The sequence below is a fragment of the Chenopodium quinoa genome, unplaced genomic scaffold (assembly GCF_001683475.1).
Source record: "Chenopodium quinoa cultivar QQ74 unplaced genomic scaffold, ASM168347v1, whole genome shotgun sequence".
NCBI lineage: Eukaryota > Viridiplantae > Streptophyta > Magnoliopsida > Caryophyllales > Amaranthaceae > Chenopodium > Chenopodium quinoa.
In genome coordinates, this window is record NW_018742684.1 from 1,827,433 (window position 1) to 1,847,134 (window position 19,702).

Consider the following 19,702-nt stretch of genomic DNA (forward strand, 5'->3'; position numbering starts at 1 on the left):
CTTTGCTGAAGCCAGAAGATCTGTTCCTACAACAGAATTCCGTCGGAAATTCCGTCGTAAAAAAATTTCCGTCGGAATATGCCGTTTTTCCTACAAAGGGTTTTCCGACAACCAGTTCCGACGGAATTCCGTCGGAAAGGGCTTTTCCGACGGATTTAAGGGTGTTTCCGACGGAAAAATTCCGTCGGAAATGGCTTGTTTTCTAGTAGTGGGTGGTGGAAGTTTGTGGTGGTTGGGGTTCGTGGGTAGTGGGGATTTGGGGGTGGTGGGTTTCGGGGGATTCGTGGTTGGTGGGGATTCGTGGTGGTTGGGGTTCGCGTAGGTTGGCTGGTGTTTGTGGTGGCTGGGATTCGTGGGTTGGTGGGTTTCGTGTGCTTAGGGGTTCCGGGGGTTGGCTGGGGTTCGTGGTGGTTGGGGTTCGCGTGTGTTGGCTGGTGTTTGTGGTGGCTGGGATTCGTGGGTTGGTGGGTTTCGTGTGCCTAGGGGTTCCGGGTTCGTGGTGGCTAGGGATTCCGGGGGTTGGCTAGGGTTCGTGGGTTGGTGGGGTTCGTGTGGTTGCTAGGGGTTCCGGGTTCGTGGTGGCTAGGGGTTCCGGGGGCTGGCTGGGGTTCGTGGTGGCTGGGGTTCGTAGGTTGCCTGGTGTTAGGTGGTGATGTGAGGGTTAAGGGTGGTGGTGGTTATGGTGGATAGGATAAGGTGGGAGATGAGAGATTGAAAAAAAAAAAAAAAAAAAAGTTAACCTGTTAAGCAAGTTGTGAGTTAAAAGGCTCATTTTAAGAAAATAGGGGTCAAAGGTGGATTGTTTTGGGAATTCGAAAAGGTGGGATTGTTTTGAGCAGAAGTGACAAAGGTGGGATTATTAGTTTCCATTTTTCCTTTTAATAATATAACAATGACATAGTTCAATAAATTTATCCATCATAACATTCATTAATGATGTTCACAAAGTTATTATTTTTATAAGTACATAACTATGGCTTTATATATTCTTGTACATAAATTTACCTATAATGATGTAACATAAAATTTATAAATTGACACCTTAGTGACCTTAACAGTAACAAAAAATAATGCTAGCTATTAGCTAGATTTATGCTAAATTTCACATCTAATTTATACGAAGTACTTTCTAACATTTTTAATTTTTGTCGTCGAATAAACTTACTACAAGCATGTTTGTTATTAAGATGTAATGTAACCTAAGCTCGTGGGGACTACTTTAACCACATTGAAGAAATGGAAACAAGATGACTAGATTATAATTGTGATAGAGCACTTCAGCTATTAACAATTGCTTTCATGTTGAAAATTTGCTAGAAACTAATGTATAGGTACATATATATTGTCTTTTTTAATGAGTACAAATATATTTTAATGTGCCATATATATTGTCTTACCATTTTTTTTTTTTTTTTGAAGGAATTGTCTTACCAATTATTGTATGTGCCATATATTTTAATGTGTGATTTTTAAAACATTATTCCGCTAGAGAGAGCATGGATGGATGCGTTTAGTTGATAATGCACATCCCATAAAGTTGGGGATATGCACGTACGGCTAATGATGCAAACATAGTTGTAAAAATCCTTGCTTTAACATAGAAGAAGCTTATATATAACAGCAATTTTACAAACTTTAAACATCATACATTCATTCATACATACACTTAACTTAAACAAGAACACAAATTAAAGTACACTCATTTAAACTTTTAGACAAGTTGAGGCTTTCACTAAACCAAACTCGATTACTCGATTACTCGATCCCACTGAAACACAAATGTATGAAAAGCTGCATAAAAGTAACATTCTTAAAGATTGAAGATCACAATAGGCCGTAGACGTCAAAGGAACGATAAAATTAAAGTATTGATAGTAATGCTTCATATTACACAGAGCCTCGTTCAATTCAAGTGGATCGATAGTTGAATAACTTCAGTACTCCCTCCTACCTGCAAACAGACAAAATTTGAAGATAATAGTATTAAGACTTGCACGCTGCTACTTATAAAAAGTACTAATAATGATGAGGCATAACATTCATATAACAATGATCTGGAGAATGTACTTTTCTGAACATATATGGTTAGAGACTTGGGATAAATATATAAATACTCGTATCATATACCTACCCTTGTTGAGCTCTAGGCGTCACATGAATGAAGATAGGTGAACCAGGATCAAGATTCTTGTAAAACTTGATTTCATCATTTTCGCGTAATCCATTGTCTTTTACTAACCTGTTTTCATCGAAATATAATGTACATGTAACTATGTAAGCTTTACATACAAAGATGTTCATGGATTAATATAATTTGACCAATTTTAAATTTTTGTACAAACTCAAATATATATATAGGATTATTTGTTGTGTATAGGATGATGAGAAGAGTTCATACCTCCTCCAGCCGCGAGATATGACAGGCTTAGGATGTATGCTGGACCTAGTGGTGCAAGTTAGAGTCCAACTGCGCCCTTCCATGTCATACACTTGAAATTCCAATCCGCTGCTCTCATCATCATTGGGTGGTTGATTAAGATTGATTGATGACAAACGGCGTAAGAGATCCAAGTGTTTACGTGGCCATGACAGTCTAAAACCAACATCAGTTGGAGTTAGCTTTTTGGAGAAAAGTAGCTCCATTCTTTCTCTTAAAAACAGCTCCGTGTATACGTACAAGTGTACAACACGAATATCTATCACTTATAAGAGTATACTAAGCTAGCTTTATGCTAAGTTATGTAAAGATATTTTAATTTGTATGTATGTGATTGTTGCTTGTTCTAGCATAGTTTGATTTGCTTCATTCTATTCTTCTATATATATATAACCTCTAAACCGTCATTTGTCAAAGTTTGCAGTGGCCCGCCATGTCCCCTTTTTGGTCTGTATGTGTGGGTTGTATTAATAGAGATGAGATAGCAACGTAACTCATATAATAATAATTCCAAATTATAATCTAATCATATATAGATGAAGATTTTATTCTCCATTGAAAAGCACTTGATGATGACCAAATTAAAGAATCTAAAGAGTACAAGGTTTGACCCTTTTCTATTCTAACTAATAACGGTATGTACGTACAAATGTACAATGTGGGATCTTGTAATTATTTAACTTTATTGGCCATCTACTTCATGTCTTTGATAATCTTACATAAACATCATTAGAGTGAAAAACTTGTCTATGAGACTATCACAGTCTTGACATGTACTTAATTAATTTTGTAACATTAGTATGATAAATGTGCATATAGTTTACATTTATATGATTATGGGCAATAGTTTAGGTTGTGTGAAACGATATAAAAATATTATTAGTAGTAGTGGTACGGTGGTAGTAATAGTGAGATGTATGTCGCATTACTTAGTACTCTATACCATACTTTTGGTGAAAAAGATATCTTTTGTAGAATAATTTTATGATTAAAAGAATATTCTTTTGACTAAAAGACTTATGTCTCTTGGTGAAGTGACCCATTTTCAACTCCATTCTCAATATGTAAATGATGCATGACATACACATATGTGACTTGTAATATATTAATTTTGAGAATTACCTACATAGTTACATTCAATTCACTATCTTCTTGTAAATCTATATTAAATATCCAAAATTCAAGATTATTTTCATATGGCTACAATAAAATTGTAGTCACTATATTAGATTAAATCTTAACCATTCATTAATTTTTGACTAATCTAAGCTAAACTGTTTATGGGATGACTTTGTAGTTTAAAAAATATTTTGATAAAATAGAAAAAGAGAACAAAAAAAATAAAATTGTACTACACGTTTTTTTCGGTTACTATCTTTCAAATTTGTGTATAAGTCTTAGTGAGTCTTAACAGGAATTTGATGACAGCATTTTCAATGGGGACCACCAAAATGATGTCACATCCAAGTCCTAAGACTTGGGGCTAAAACTTGCTCTTAGCCTTAAGACTCAAATATTTGACATATTATATGTAGAAAAGTGTAAAAAAAAATAAATAAATAAAAGATAATAAAAATAAAACTTGAGACTTGTTTGAGATTTAAGAAGAAAAATGGAAAAAGTCTTAAGACTCAAAATTATGATGTCACTCCAACTCTTAAGAATTAGGGCTAAACTTGCTCTTAGTAGCTGCGCCTAGACATGTTATTGGGTTGCTGCTTGCATTGGGCCCTATAAATGCTATATTCAACAATCGTAATTTTAGGCTTTGAAATTTGGCACATGTTGTTGATCTAGGACAGCTGAAAGGCAGGCCCAAATACTAAGATAGCTCTAATGCTCAAGGAACATGGAGGCTACTTTGATAGGCCCAACCGCCCAAATACTAAGATAGCTCTAATGCTCTAACTCTCTAAGGAACATGCAGGATACTTTGATTTTTTTTTTCCCTGAAACAGACTACTTTGATGTGTTATTTCTAACAACCTCATTTAAATACTTTATTCATTTTTTTATACATCACTTTTAACTTTACAGTTTCTGATAAGTATTTTGGTGAGTCATACAGCTACAAAAAAAAAATTTGGACTGAGAGAGTATTATGTTCAAGCTAAATCTATTTTTATTAAAATTAATTACCTTTTGATTTTTATTTTTTTTTGAGTAACTATCTTTTGATTATTTAACTAATATTTAGGCCCGAGCGATGCCCCAAATCATTACTTTATTTTCTTGTAATTAACTTTGTTATACATATTAAATATTTTGTTTAAAAAATTAACATAAATATCATAATTTGGTGGTAAGATGCTTAGTTCTAGAATAAAAGGTTGCAAGTTCAAATCTTGTGGAGATTGTTGTTTTTGTTATTAGTTATGAGTGCATGACATTAAATGAGAGACAAATAGAAAGGAGATCCACGTGGCGTTAAGCGGGTGATGACATGGCATAATAAGACGTTGATTGGATGATGTGGCGCAATGAAGAAATCCTCGTGACATATAGACTGTTTTAATAACGTAGCTAATAAAAATTTAGTCAATCCGAAATAAATTATACGATCTACGGAGTATTGAAATTACAATATGAACGCTTTTAGAGGGTGTAATACACTTGTTATAGTTGTATGCTTGTATCCATCATTATCAAAGAAAGATGCTATAGTACGTGCTGTCTTTAACCTTGATAATAAAATGATTATCATCCATCTAAGCCATTTGAAGCCACTAAGCACCAAAACTAGTAGAACCGCTTATTTAGGTAATCTTAGCCAAATATGTCGATATATATGTGTAACGTGTGATAGATTATAGATGTGTCTAATACAAATTAAACCCCCTTGTTTGATTATTCCAATCAACATCAATCTTAGCTTAAATTATATCAACAATCTACTATAGTATAATTTTATTTATTTTTGGCTGTAATTCATTGATTATTAACAATAAACCTGGCCTTATCCTATATAACTTTAACATAATCTTTCGTCCTTTAAATATTTGTTCTATCTATATACTTAATTTATTAAGAGTTGTATTGAGTAATCGGGTACATTTTTAGTATATGATCTGAAATAGTAAATAGATTAGAAAGAAATTACACTAGCTATAGTTACATACTTAAATATTGTTCCATCTTTCTTACTTGTATTTTTAAAATCACCATATTAAAAAAATGGAACAATAATTAAGGGACAAAGGGAATACGATACAAGAATAATGTTACAGAATAAGAACAAAGAGCAATACTTGGCTAGCCTATAACCATTCAATTACCACCTACACGTGCCACATTTTAAGCCCACATGAGTCGCCCCTTATAGATAAAACCATCTCCTCCCATGCAATAACAACCCCCTCTTTTCCCAACTTAATTAAAAAAGGAAAATCAAAAAGAAAAACAAAAATTCTCCTATAATTAATTTTTCTTAAGTGAGGAGAAATTATGGGGTGTGCATCGTCTAAGAAAGTAGATGGTACAACCCCGTATATCTACCGTCCACCACCATCTAGTTTCGCGGTTTTCGACATCAACGCCATTGAAGAACCTTGGCTTAAGCTTGATAATGCCGCACAAATAAATGATCAGAAGAAATCTTCGCACGTGCCAGCTCACGTGCTTGAGAAGCTCGACACGTTTGAGAAGGATGCCTCTGATGGGCCTCGCACGTGGGAGGAGGTCAGCAAGGAATTGTTGGAAGAAAATCTCAAGAAGCCAGCCGCAGCCGCCAAGCCGGAGCCCGACCCGAACCCGACTCCAGGCCCGAACCCGGGTATTCAGAAGAACTTCTCGTTTCACACGCTTGAGGAGTTGGAGACTAAGAAGTACGATGATACGAAGCAGATGAAAGCTGAGTCGACTCAGGACGAGTCATCGGGGAATAACGAAGCGAAGAAGCAGCTGAATCGATTGAGGAAGTCGGGGTTGACCCGGGACGAGTCGGAGTCGCTGGAGGTTCCGGTTCCAATTTCGAGTAAGGTTGGCGGGTCTTTGAAGGCCAACCCATTTATATTAAGAGACATGTTAGAGAAGGAAAAGGAAGGAAAAGAAGCTGTGTTTGATAAGATAATGAAGAGTAAAAGGGACCCACTTAACGACTTTCCCGAGATATGTCCTCCTGGTGGAGCCCACTTAGTGGTGCTCTATACGACGTCGTTGGGTGGAGTAAGGAGGACTTTTGAGGATTGTAACCGAGTTAGGATGATCCTAGAGAATCATCGTGTCGTGTTTGATGAACGGGACGTGTCGTTACACGCCCCTTCCTTGGGGAGTTGAAGGAGTTAGTGAGCAACGGGGACGGGGCAGGAGTCCCCTGCCCTGTTCCCGTGCCAAGGTTGTTTGTGAAGGGAAGGTATCTAGGAGGGGCGGAGGAGGTGGTGGAGCTAAACGAGTCGGGGCGACTCGGGAGGATAATGAGTTCGGCACGAGTAGAGCGGGGGCTAGGTTGGCAAGGATGTGAAGGGTGTGGTGGGGCAAGGTTTGTGCCTTGTATGGAATGTGGAGGGAGTTGCAGGATGATAGTTGGAGATGAGAAGGAAAGGTGTCCCAAGTGTAATGAAAATGGGTTGGTTCATTGTCCTCTTTGCCACAAATGAAGTCAAAGCTAAGAGTTTTAAGGATTTCAAGAAAAAATGTTTAGATTACAATTAATCTTTTAATTACTACTAGTTTGATCAAGAGAGTTCAACAACATATTAATTAGGTTGCCTACTCTTTACATAAGTTTTTTCCTTTTTTTTTTTTTTTGTTTGTTTGGAAACTCTTTACATAAGTATCATTACTAATATGATCTCTAGTCTTAAATTGGGTATCTGTCATCATAAATTTTGTCATTTTCATAAGGAGTGTTCGTAACCATTTTGTGTATATGGCTCCAAGTAAAATGAAAATACACAAAACGAACTTTCGTAGAACTTTTAATTTTACTTGGAGGACTTTATATTGAAATTCTTGTCCTAAAAGTTTCATTATACTAAAAAAATAAATAAAAATGTCTTTAGATAAAAGGTTTTTTCATCTTTATTTGGCCTTTATTCAATTTATTTTCTTCCCTGATAATATTTTTACATTCAAGAAGTAATGTTAGTATCACTCTAGATATTTAACTTGTGCAGTATTCTATGAGACTCCTTTAGCATTAAAGAGCAAAATGAGAATAAAGTTGAGATCTCCTTCCAAGAGAACATGTTGTTCTCCACCCTTTTATGGCCTACTTATTGAAGTGAGGTACTAGCTTAACTACACCTAACTTGCTATAATTGTCACATTGAGTAAACTTAATCTTCTTTAAATTTTTGCATTGGATTCTAGGTACGTATTGCTCAGTGACATCTCAGGGTTCAATTCATATGCAACATTCGATCATGTATTCTTTGTTGCACTCGTAGAGCTTATTGGAATATGCACTCAATCAGAATAAGTAATACTTCATAATAATAATAATAATAATAATAATAATAATAATAATAATAATAATAATAATACATTCATCATACTTGATGACTTATTATGCTACACTCATCTAAAGTTATTTTATGTTTATATTTTCGTTTAGGTTCACTTACATGGCAGTGTCGGCAATATTCAAAAAGACATTTCAACTTTGATGGATATTGTAGACACCCATTTGTGTCTCCCCAAAACCAAACCCAGTGATGAGTGTCTTTCACGCCGAATCATAATCGAATGAAACGAAAGTGTGGAAAGGTCTAGTGTTGCGGAAAGTTTTATTTCTTTTCTTTTCTTTTCTTTTCTCTTCTCTCTGTTTATGAAAACTTTATTTTAAGAAAACATTCAATCCAGTTTGGTTGGTCCATGATATGGGTCCAATAGTGGTATAGTTATATGGGGCTTGCAAAGACCTTTCCAACGATATATTATAAGTCCAATTCCGATGAATATTGAGGAATTTATGGCCAATTTACTAAACTGGGCCCGGTTTGAGTTTTAAGTACGGCCCAATGATCTAGGGGAGGGCCTAATATGATTTATCATTCCTAATGTAATTAGGAATGGTTTTGGTCTTCTAGAAGGTTCTTATCATTCTTAATTCAATTAGGATTCTTTAGAGTTTTAATTAGATCAAATAGCATTTTCGACTGAAATTATATTATTTTATCTTCTAGTACGGTAAAATTATCAGATTTTCGAAAACGTGTTAAAAGCCGGTTTGGCGTCCAACCCCAAGCCTTGGCGCCAGACGCCAGCCATTGGCGCCTGGCGCTAGCCACTGGTCCTGGCGCCAATGAGCCAGGGCTGGCGCCAAGGTGGTTCTGCGATCTTCAGACTCTGTTTTGATAAATTATCTTTTTTGGCTGATTTTCTCTATAAATATCATATCAAAAACTCCGTTTTCATGGATCATCTACATCTATCGTCCACCAATTCTCTTTATTCTTAAGTCTTCATCAACTATCTTCATCATTCACCAATTAGCATTCATCTACAGTCAAATAATCCTTTTCACTCATCTCTTTTCATCAACTTTCATTAACATTCATTCTTTCTTTTCTAAACTTTACTTTTTCATACAAAATTTCGCATTCACAAGATCTTGAAACACCTAGCCATATTCGAAGTTGCCTTCGCCCTAGACGTGAAAGGTTTTAATTTCTGAGGGTTTAATCTCTATTTCAATTATTTGATTTAATTGTTTTGTTTATTATTTTCCTTGAAGCTACTAACGTGTGTATTTTGTAATTAGAAAGAGGTACGAGGCATCCAAGTAAGTACTTTAATGGTTTAATTGATTTCATGATGTAGATATCATGCTTAAATTGTTATTTTGATGATTCCTAGTATCATGTTTAGGGTATTTTTAATATTAAGCGTGATTAAAAATATGATGTTTCCTATGTTCTTCCTAATATTTATGATTATGATTAATTGATGATTATTATTATGTTGCTTGATATGCATATTTATATTGTTATTGCTTGATCACCTTTTATTGCAGGTTAAAGGGAATTTGGTACTTGTAATCACGCTTGATAAGATAATTAATAATCTTGTTAGGGCTAATATGATTATAATTCAAGTGATCACCAATAATAGTTTATTTGTGCATTAAATTCAACCAACATAGGTTAAACAAGTTTAGGGTTAATCCTATTGATTGTATGTTAGTCAGAAAGCGCACATGAATACAAGCAGAATAAAGTAGAGGCCTATTATTAGGGCAGGTTCAATCTCTTTTAGGTTGGATTTGTACCATCATCCCCGAACCCTTATTTGGTTCATGACCTTATGGAGTTGACGATCTCTTGGATCGTTAAGGGGTGTAACCTTCACCTCGTGAACGGTTTACAAGTTCCTTAAAAACTTGTTGGCGACTCTTTTGCTCTATCTTCTTCCCTTTTGGACGCCACCGTACTTTAGTGTATGATCACAGTGGGGTTCGAGCTAGTGGGATTTTAAAGGCTTGAAATTATTCCCTACAAATATCAAAGGTGGTAAATGGTTGGCTGATAACACAACTATCTACTTGACAATTTTAAAAGACCTCAAACTATAAATAAGTCACCATAATTGCTAAAAATTCTAAAACACACACATATATTGCACATATATTGCATGTATATTATGTATATAAACTACTTTCATACATAATTAGTAAATCTAATAAATTCACAAGAAGGTTCTTCCTTTGCCGTTTTGGAGTCCAATTAACATTCATATAAAGTACTTCGTACATAATAAGTAAATTATTACACACAACCTCTAATTCAATTAAGAAGTTCACAAATTCATATAAATTCAATCAACAAATTATCAAAATATACTTTTATATATATAACTAATTAAATTTCATTACAGAATTACCTTATTCGTATATATTCTCATTGAAACTAACAGTAGGAGAAGGTTGGTAGCCTGCATCTACTGTCTTCCATTTTCAGTATCGAGTAAATTACTCGATCCATGAAACTGCAAGGTGCTAATGTAACCTTCTGGAAGTGAGAAAGTTACCGTTATGATAGAATTATCTAATATCACTTGCAAAATACGAAGATATATTTCAAATTTCATTATGTCCACAAATATAATGATGGTATAAATAGTTAAAATAATACTCCTAACTTATGATTTTTAAAATTAATTCCCTAATATAAATTATCTGTCACATTTGATCAATAAATTCCATTCAATATACAATTCAAGTTTAGCAAACTCCAAAATCATGAATTTAAATTAGTTAATCATAGTAAATCACTAAATCAATACATAACATAGGTGAAAAATATATCAACTAAAAGTCAACAACATAAAGGGGCTTAATTAATTCCTTCGGCCAACCACCTTTAATCACCCAACAATTTCACAAAATGTATATATTATATTTATAATATTAATATTGACATGTAGCAATAGACTCTATTTAGGGTAACGCCTAATAGATTAAGCATAATAACACTAGGTAATCTCACGACACACCCATATGTAACAATATAATGTAACTTATAATATACTCTATGTGAAGTAAAGCATAATAGATTAAGCATAATAATGATTAAGCATAATAACAATACTCCGGCTCACGAGTCACGGCACACTCACATGTAACAATATAAAATTTCCAATTTTACACTCATATATCCATAAGTTGCTATATAATCCTATAAAACCATCAAATATATCCATAAGTTGCCATATAGTTCTATTATCACTGTCAAACAACTAACAAGTGGCATTAAGATTCTAATCGAATACTAATAGATATTATATTTGTTAGATAATATTTGTCGTATATTAGGATATCTTTGTATATATTTTGTTATATCTCGTATCCTTATCATAATAGGATTACGACTCTCTTGTAAATCGCTATATATATGAATCAATGGTACACACTCCAATCTGAGGAGTTTTCCCGAAATCCAACATGGTATCACAACTTAGATTTTAAATCTCAATTTTTTTATTTTTCCCAAAATTTAATTTTTGGTTTTTCGGTTTTATTGGGACCTTCCTGCTTTACGTTTTCCGCAACCTTTCCCCTATTTCTTTTTTTGTTTTGTTCTCCTTTGTTTCCAGATTTCGGCTACTAGTCAACTCCCTTTCCTTGTTCTTTGGTTACCTGCTATTTTCAGTTATCATGACAAAGGATACTGACTCCCCTCCTCCACCACCACCGCCTACGACGGAGTTTCACCCTGCTTTGGCGGTAAATAATATAAAGAATGCAATTCCACTTGTTCTTGACTATGAGAAAGTCCAATACTCCAATTGGGTGGAGTTATTTGAGAATCATGCTTGTGCGTATAATGTGTTAGATCACATTGACCCAACCGTATCCCGTCCAACTGATGTTTTGGATGCCTTGTGGAAGCGTCTTGATGCAATTGTTAAACAATGGATTTACGGCACAATCTCAACCGAACTTCTCAACACGATTTTGGCACCAAAATCGACTGCACAGAACCTTTGGGATCGAATTAAAGAAATCTTTCAAGATAACAAAAATACTAGGGCCGTATATCTTGAAAATCAGTTTAATTTACTTCACATTAGCAATTTTTCTAATGTCACTGCTTATTGTCAACAGCAAGAGTATAGCTGATCAATTAGCTAACATTGATCAACCGGTTTCGGAACAGAAGATGGTGATACGTCTCGTTTCCGGTCTCACAAACTCTAACTTTGACACGATGGCGATGATGATTCAGCAAACCGAGCCATTACCGTCCTTCAATACTGCCAGGTCTCGCCTTCTTCTTGAAGAATCGCGCCGAGCCAACGACCAAGGTCAACCGCAACAAACATCCTTTGTCGCACAACAAGACTCAGACACTTCACAATTGCAGCCCTCATCTCAGCCCGGCCGTGGCTCAGGTGACAGAGGCAGCGGTGGGCGTGGCGGTCGCACAGGGTGGCAAAAGCGGCGGAGGAAATGGACGAGGTAAGGGTCGTGAGACTAGCAACAATAACAAGTCAGCTAATAATTCCACTCAACAGCAGAATCAATTGCAAAACAATAATGGGGCTTCTTCTAATGGGCAGACCTGGGCTCAGCAGCCCCCTTGGCCCAATCCGCATCAGATTTTTTGGCAGCCTCAAGGTTGGGCCGTACCACCTGCTCCATTCCCAACCAATGGGGCCTATCAGGTTCGGCCCAATGCTGGTCCATCACGTGGCTTATACTCCCAGCAGGCTTATACAATCGATCAACCACAATATGGCCCATCAATGACACCCACGGAGTTCAACAGTACTTACTCTTCTATGAATTTCCCAAATCCGGAAAACGGATGGTACATGGACTCCGGAGCTACGTCTCATATGACAAACAATGCCGGTACACTTCTACCCTTTTTTAATTTAAGCACTAATTATCATATTTTAGTAGGTAATGGTCACCGCATTCTAATTACTGGTTATGGTCATACCACCCTCCTTAATAATAATTCCCTTAACCTTAAAAATTTTCTTCTTGCACCTCAAATTATTAAGAATTTAATTTCTGTCCGTAGATTTACTTCTGATAATAAGGTGTCTATAGAATTTGACCCTAATGGTTTTACTGTGAAGGATCTTCGCACGGCGAGGGTAATAACGAGATGCAATAATACCGGCGACCTCTATCCTATCACCTCAAGCTCACCAAGCACTTGCCTAGCCACCACCCTCACTGCAGTCACCCCATGGCATGATCGTTTAGGACATCCCGGAGTCTCTTCTTTAAGTTTTCTTAGGAGCAATAATTTAATTTCTTGTAATAAGGACCATGGTTCATCTTTTTGCAATTCTTGTCAAATAGGAAAACATGTTAGACTACCTTTTTATGATTCAAATAATAATACTTTCTTTGCTTTTGACATTATTCATGCTGATTTATGGACTTCTTCTATTCGAAGTATTAATGGTCACAAATATTATTTAGTTATTCTTGATGATTTCACTCATTATGTGTGGGCCATACCTCTTGCTTATAAATCTCAAGCTACCAATCTTTTATTCACTTTAAACAATATGTGCAAACACAATTCGAACGGCCTATTAAATCCTTTCAAAGTGATCATGGTCGAAAATTTGACAATGACCCATTCAAAAAAATTTGTGTTGAAAATGGCTTGGTTTTTCGCTTTTCTTGTCCCCACACACCTTCACAAAATGAGAAAGTCAAACGTATGGTTCGAACCATAAACAATGTCAAACGCACCTTATTATTTCATGCCTCATTGCCCCCTTCCTATTGGTCACATGATCTAGAGACGGCAACATATCTCCTTAATATCCTACCGACCAAATCTCTTAAGCAAATGACCCCGGCTCAGGCTTTGTTTCGTAGAAACCCATCATATGACCATTTACGGGTTTTTGGCTGTCTATGTTTTCCTAATCTATCGGCAACAACTTCTCATAAACTTGCTCCTAGATCCACTCCTTGTGTCTTTTTGGGGTACCCTTCCAACCATCGTGGCTATAAATGTCTTGACTTAGCAACCCGCAAAGTCATCATCTCACATCACGTCACCTTTGATGAGTCTACCTTCCCTTTTAAAAACTTGGAACAATACACCTTAAAGGAGTATGACTTTTTGGGTTTTGATGAGACTTCCCCTCTTCTACTCATCAATTTATGCGCCTCCCATCTTCTCAAGCCCAAATGCAACCAGGCCCAATACCAAAAGGCCATCAATCCCACACGCCACCTACCTCACCCATTCACAATTGCGCCCAACAGCATACTCCGCAAGGTGGAACTTCTTCTCCACCCACCTTGCGGACCCCACTGCCCCAGCCACCCGGTACAGTCGCCCTGGCCCAGTTAGCCCAGTCCAGTCAGCCGCCACATATACTCTGCCACCTATGCGTGGCATTCCACCTCTACAGCCTAGCCGTCCACCTCCCCCATCCCCACCTATAACCCGTAGTAAACGGGATATATTTAAGCCAAACCCGAAATATTGCAACCTCACTGTTCAAAATTCGGATCCCCCTCACCTAAAATCACCCCTTCCAAAGTCTTATAAACAAGCTTTAAATGACCACAATTGGAATGCGGCTATGAATGATGAGTACAATGCTTTAATTAAAACAGGGACTTGGGAATTGGTGCCTAGGCCTACGGGGGTGAATGTTGTTAATTGTATGTGGCTTTTTAAGCATAAATACAAGTGTAATGGTGACCTTGAAAGGCACAAAGCTCGTCTTGTATGTGATGGCAAATCGCAGGAAATTGGTTGTGGATTGTGATGAGACCTTTAGTCCGGTAGTGAAACTGGCCACTATTCGCACAGTTCTTTGTTTAGCTATGGCTAAGAAATGGTCGATACATAAATTAGACGTCAAAAATGCCTTTTTATATGGTGATTTGCAGGAAACTGTTTACATGCATCAACCTCCAGGTTTTGTTGATCGGAGGGCTCCATCTCATCTTTGTGATGGCAAATCACCATGCCTAGGCCTACGGGGGTGAATGTTGTTAATTGTATGTGGCTTTTTAAGCATAAATACAAGTGTAATGGTGACCTTGAAAGGCACAAAGCTCGTCTTGTATGTGATGGCAAATCGCAGGAAATTGGTTGTGGATTGCGATGAGACCTTTAGTCCGGTAGTGAAACTGGCCACTATTCGCACAGTTCTTTGTTTAGCTATGGCTAAGAAATGGTCGATACATAAATTAGACGTCAAAAATGCCTTTTTATATGGTGATTTGCAGGAAACTGTTTACATGCATCAACCTCCAGGTTTTGTTGATCGGAGGGCTCCATCTCATCTTTGTCGGCTTCGTAAGACTCTCTATGGTTTGAAACAAGCTCCCAAAGCTTGGTACCAACGGTTTGCGAATTTTCTCATCACATTGGGTTTTGTCATTACTAAAAGTGACAACTCTCTCTTTACCTTCCGGCTGGGAGATGATATGGCATATTTGCTCTTATATGTTGATGATATTATTTTAGCTACCTCCTCTGAAAAGTTACGTACAAGGATCATCTCTCAGTTGCAAACTGAGTTTCCCATGTCTGACTTGAGGCCTCTGAGTTATTTTTTAGGTATTGCAGTAACCCGAAAACCTTCTTATTTGCTACTTTCACAGGAAAAGTATGCACAGGAGATTTTAGAGCGTGCAGGTATGACCTCTTGTAAACCTGCAGCCATTCCAGTTGACACTAAGTCCAAACTTAGTGCAGATGCAGGACCACCATTTCGGGATCCTACTTTGTATCGCAGTTTAGCAGGTGCTCTTCAGTATCTCACTTTCACCAGGCCAGATATTGCCTATGCGGTACAACAGGTGTGTCTTTTTATGCATGATCCCCGGGAACCTCATTATGAGGCATTGAAATGCATTATGCGTTATGTTCAGGGTACCATTGATCACGGTTTACATTTATATCCTACTATTTCTCATCGCTTGATTACTTACACTGACGCTGACTAGGGAGGTTGTCCCGATACCCGGCGTTCCACTTCGGGTTATTGTTGTTTCCTTGGGGACAACCTCGTCTCCTGGTCATCTAAGCGTCAACATACTTTATCTAAGTCAAGTGCAGAAGCAGAATATCGAGGCGTCGCAAACGTTGTCTCTGAGGCATGTTGGCTTCGTAATCTTTTACTTGAGTTACATTGTCCTCTACGGCAGGCAACTATCGTTTATTGTGATAATGTCAGAGCTATCTACCTTTCCGGCAACCCGGTACAGCACCAACACACCAAACATGTGGAGATGGACATTCATTTTGTTCGAGAAAAGGTTGCTTTGGGGCAAGTACGGGTTCTCCATGTTCCTTCTAGATATCAGTTTGCGGACATTTTCACTAAAAGCCTACCTCGAGAATTATTTATGGAATTTAGGTCCAGTCTTAGCGTACGACCTCCTCCCGCTACGACTGCGGGGGTGTGATAGATATTATATTTGTTAGATAATATTTGTCGCAGATTAGGATATCTTTGTATATATTTTGTTATATCTCGTATCCTTATCATAATAGGATTACGACTCTCTTGTAAACCGCTATATATATGAATCAATGGTAAACACTCCAATCTGAGGAGTTTTCCCGAAATTCAACATATACTTTACATGAGTTAATCATATTTTTGTTGATTGAGTTTTCCAATTTTTCACCTTTTAATACTTCAACGTTTTTTCCACCTTTTGTTAATTGAAGTCAATATTTTATGGCCAACTAACCCATTAAAATTTCACTTAACCCCGCCTTTAAACAGACCAAGAACATAATCGTTTTTCACCATTTATTATGTACTAGTGTACTACTAACTAGGAATAAGTTAAAATTAGATGAAACATACATACCCTATATATAGTACTCCCTTCGTCCCTAAACATAAAGTCCCTTTCTCTTTATTATTTGAGTAATAAATGCTAAAAAAAGACTTTGTATTAAAGGATGAAAGACGTAAAATAGAGTGAAAATTTAATCACATGTAAAAAAAATACTAAAAAAATCACAATTTGCCATTTTTGGAGTCCAATTAATAAACTACCTCGTACATAATTAGTAAATTATTGCACACACACAACCTCTAAAGTGAGTCCAATATGACCCACAAAATCAAAGCCCCCATAACATTAAAAAAAAAAAAAACAAAAAAAACAGAGCATCAACAAGCAATAAGCCTCCGGGGAGTCACCGGACTTTTAAACCCTGCCGCAATCAAAGCCATCGATCGCCGCCTTAAACTCCTTTCCGGCGAATTCTCCGACGACTTCGCAGCCGATCTCATCATTTGAATCAAGGCTTCTGCATTATTCCCCGACATCATTTCCTCCAACTCTTTACTATCAATCGCCATTTTCACCCGCCAAACACCATTTCCTTTCGAAGGCAAAACCTCAAACGCAGCGTTTTGATCCTTCCTGAAGCTCGTAGGCTCACTCGACAACCCTGTTTCGGATAAACTCTTGCTACTAGACACCCCAAATGGTAGTAGATAGTAAACTTGACCATTAATAAGAAGTTCATCTTCGAACAATGGCAATGTAAGGTGACCCTTTTGATAGATGCCGTAACCCGGGAAATCATCGAGAACTTCTTGAGCTAATTTCGGACCATCGATTTCGATAACCCGACCCGAATCCGTCAGTATTCGGACATTGGTGTGAGTTTTGTTACATGTTGATGATGAACTTCTTAAAGAACAATTACCCATTTTCTAATATTTTTTGGATTTATGGTTAAGTTGATAAATGGAAGAAAAAAGAGGGTGGCATTTATATAAAGGATGAAAAATAAGAAATTGCAAATTGAGAGTCACGAGAAAGAGAAAATTGAGGGCAGATGTTCAAGGATTAGGGAGTCAAAATTAATTTGAAAATTAGTGCGGCGCTAATTTAAAATTAAATTTTATGCAAGTATCGACCGTTGTAGGGGACAGATGAACAGAGGAAGGTAGTTTAACTTCACCTATGCTATAATTACAACTTTATTTTTGGGATGTGCAAGATATAACTTTATGCTTGGAACCTAGTACTTTCAATACTTAATTATGCTTATTTAGGTGCTTTATTTGTCCACGTAACTAATTTTTATAATCAAATATTAATTTTTTAGGTGTTGTAATGTAGGGTTTGTTTAATTTGTGAAAGTGAAAATAAAAATTAAGAAAGTGAAAGTGATTAGGAGACGATTGTGTATATGACTCTTAATAACAACAAAAATTAATCGATGACAAGTATAATATGGGTTAGACAAAGTGTTTTCGTTACAATCCCATATTTTATAAGGTATTGTCTAATTCGGTGTATATTGCGTAGTTACTTTAATTTATTGAAATGAAATTATGAGTAAAGAAGAAAAGCGATGTGTTTGGGAATAGATTATGAGTAAACGGTATTTTCATCGTACTAAGGTCTTATGTACTTGTCTATATATATATCGTCAACACTCTTTATTGAGGATGAGCCATATTTTCCCAAATACTCTTACTATGTTATAAATTAAAGGACTCTAGGATCCCAAAACCAATCTCTAAATATTACACCATATATATAAACTTTTTTTAATGAGATGGATGATTTAAATCATTTGTTGAAATTCAAAGTTCAATGATATTATATCAAATGAACTCTAATGTTTTGTTGATTGTATAATAGGAAGTATAATTTACATTATCGTGTTGATATTATTCATAAACAGTATTGCGTAAGATTAGCTTAGAATCTTCAAAAAAATAGTAATTTTTAAAATAAAATAAACAGGAAAAAGGGCCCAACCGGGTTCGAACCGGTGACCTCTTGATCTGCAGTCAAATGCTCTACCACTGAGCTATGGACCCTTTGTGTGAATAATTATTCCTCAAATTATTATATAAACGTATTAATGAGGTTGAACTTTACATCTGCCACTTACTATTATTTTACACCACATTTAAATGATTCCTTGAAAGCTGGGTCCTTCAAAATTTGATCTGTTCTCTTAATTTAATTTTTAAGAAAATACCAATAGCTGGGATTGTAGGAGGGGAAAAAAAAAACACTTATGCATAATTTTAAACTTTGTTTGTTTACATATATTAGAAATATGAATATTCCTAGTTTCCTTCACTAACATATTTACACCGTACATATTTGTGTTTGAGGACAAAAACTTCATTTGGCTTTTAGAAGCTCAATTGTCAAGACTTGCCAACTTAACATAATTAACATATACCGTGTAACAATTTGAATAATAAACGAACCGAAATCAAGCACATCAAAGTTTGGATAACTAAAACTCCATAGGAGATAATATGAGCTCGATCAAAATATTAAGTTCAACTAAACTTATTGAGTCTGAGTGTTTGACGTCTACAAAGATAACTTCAACTAAACTAATCTTCCTAAAAATGGATATAATACTCTTATTATGTGATTATGAAAATGCATATTGAAGGAAAGATTAATTAGTCCCATAGTTTTAAATAAACCAAGTTTGGCTAGTCGTTGCCCTAAGATTGCAATGGATTTTCTTTAATACAAGTATGTCATTTTTCGTAGACTATGATTAGTAGATATTTAGTAGAAAACAATAAATTCATGGATAATAGTCCAAATTATGAAATAATCAAAGTTTGAATATGACCCTCAAGATTTGAATAAGTTGCAGCGTATAAATGAAGAGTTCCATTTAATAAACAATTGATAGTTCAACATCAACCCAAATAGTGGTTAACAATTTAACATTGACTATTATGTTAAGTTATGCATTGGGTGGTAAACCCCTATCTTATCATAATTCCTAACTACTCTTTCAAATGCGTTAATACAACTTACTTCTTCACTTGGATATATTAGGTACAACAACAAACCTTTACTTTCAA

At 36.0% G+C, this 19,702-nt stretch overlaps 4 protein-coding genes and 1 non-coding gene across 5 annotated transcripts; 3 read left to right on the forward strand and 2 right to left on the reverse strand.

Annotated features, from left to right (window-relative positions):
- Positions 1-1,947: 1,947 nt before the first annotated feature.
- On the reverse strand, positions 1,948-2,643 carry LOC110722516 (B3 domain-containing transcription factor NGA4-like). Its single transcript, XM_021901786.1, has 3 exons — positions 2,399-2,643; positions 2,132-2,239; positions 1,948-1,951 (listed from the first exon to the last, which is right to left on the reverse strand). The coding sequence occupies exons 1-3, from the start codon at positions 2,641-2,643 to the stop codon at positions 1,948-1,950; spliced, it is 357 nt and encodes a 118-aa protein (XP_021757478.1).
- Positions 2,644-5,798: 3,155 nt separating this feature from the next.
- LOC110722717 (glutaredoxin domain-containing cysteine-rich protein 1-like) lies at positions 5,799-7,345 on the forward strand. Its single transcript, XM_021902006.1, is given in 2 exon segments — positions 5,799-6,692; positions 6,695-7,345. Coding segments are annotated over 2 exon segments (1,149 nt in total). The 5' UTR covers positions 5,799-5,881; the 3' UTR covers positions 7,033-7,345.
- A 4,186-nt stretch (positions 7,346-11,531) lies between these two features.
- On the forward strand, positions 11,532-14,855 carry LOC110722517. The gene is made up of 3 exons (XM_021901787.1): positions 11,532-11,986; positions 12,103-13,289; positions 14,575-14,855. Exons 1-3 carry the CDS (start codon positions 11,532-11,534, stop codon positions 14,853-14,855), a joined length of 1,923 nt encoding a protein of 640 aa, XP_021757479.1.
- A 45-nt stretch (positions 14,856-14,900) lies between these two features.
- Positions 14,901-15,821, forward strand: LOC110722518 (uncharacterized mitochondrial protein AtMg00810-like). Its single transcript, XM_021901788.1, has one exon. It carries the CDS (start codon positions 14,901-14,903, stop codon positions 15,819-15,821), a length of 921 nt encoding a protein of 306 aa, XP_021757480.1.
- A 2,786-nt stretch (positions 15,822-18,607) lies between these two features.
- TRNAC-GCA lies at positions 18,608-18,679 on the reverse strand. Its single transcript has one exon. It is a non-coding gene; the product is annotated as a tRNA-Cys (tRNA).
- Positions 18,680-19,702: the final 1,023 nt, after the last annotated feature.

Bases quoted from the DNA above. Each gene is read 5' to 3' on its own strand.
- LOC110722516 (XM_021901786.1), bottom strand. From the start codon at position 2,643: ATGGAGCTACTTTTCTCCAAAAAGCTAACTCCAACTGATGTTGGTTTT. The intron at 2,240-2,398 runs GTATGAACTCTT...CGATGAAAACAG, and splicing joins ATATCTCGCGGCTGGAGGAG to GTTAGTAAAAGACAATGGAT.
- LOC110722517 (XM_021901787.1), top strand. From the start codon at position 11,532: ATGACAAAGGATACTGACTCCCCTCCTCCACCACCACCGCCTACGACG. The intron at 11,987-12,102 runs GTATAGCTGATC...ATGATGATTCAG, and splicing joins GCTTATTGTCAACAGCAAGA to CAAACCGAGCCATTACCGTC. The intron at 13,290-14,574 runs GTATTAATGGTC...TGACCTTGAAAG, and splicing joins ATGGACTTCTTCTATTCGAA to GCACAAAGCTCGTCTTGTAT.
- LOC110722518 (XM_021901788.1), top strand. From the start codon at position 14,901: ATGGTGACCTTGAAAGGCACAAAGCTCGTCTTGTATGTGATGGCAAAT.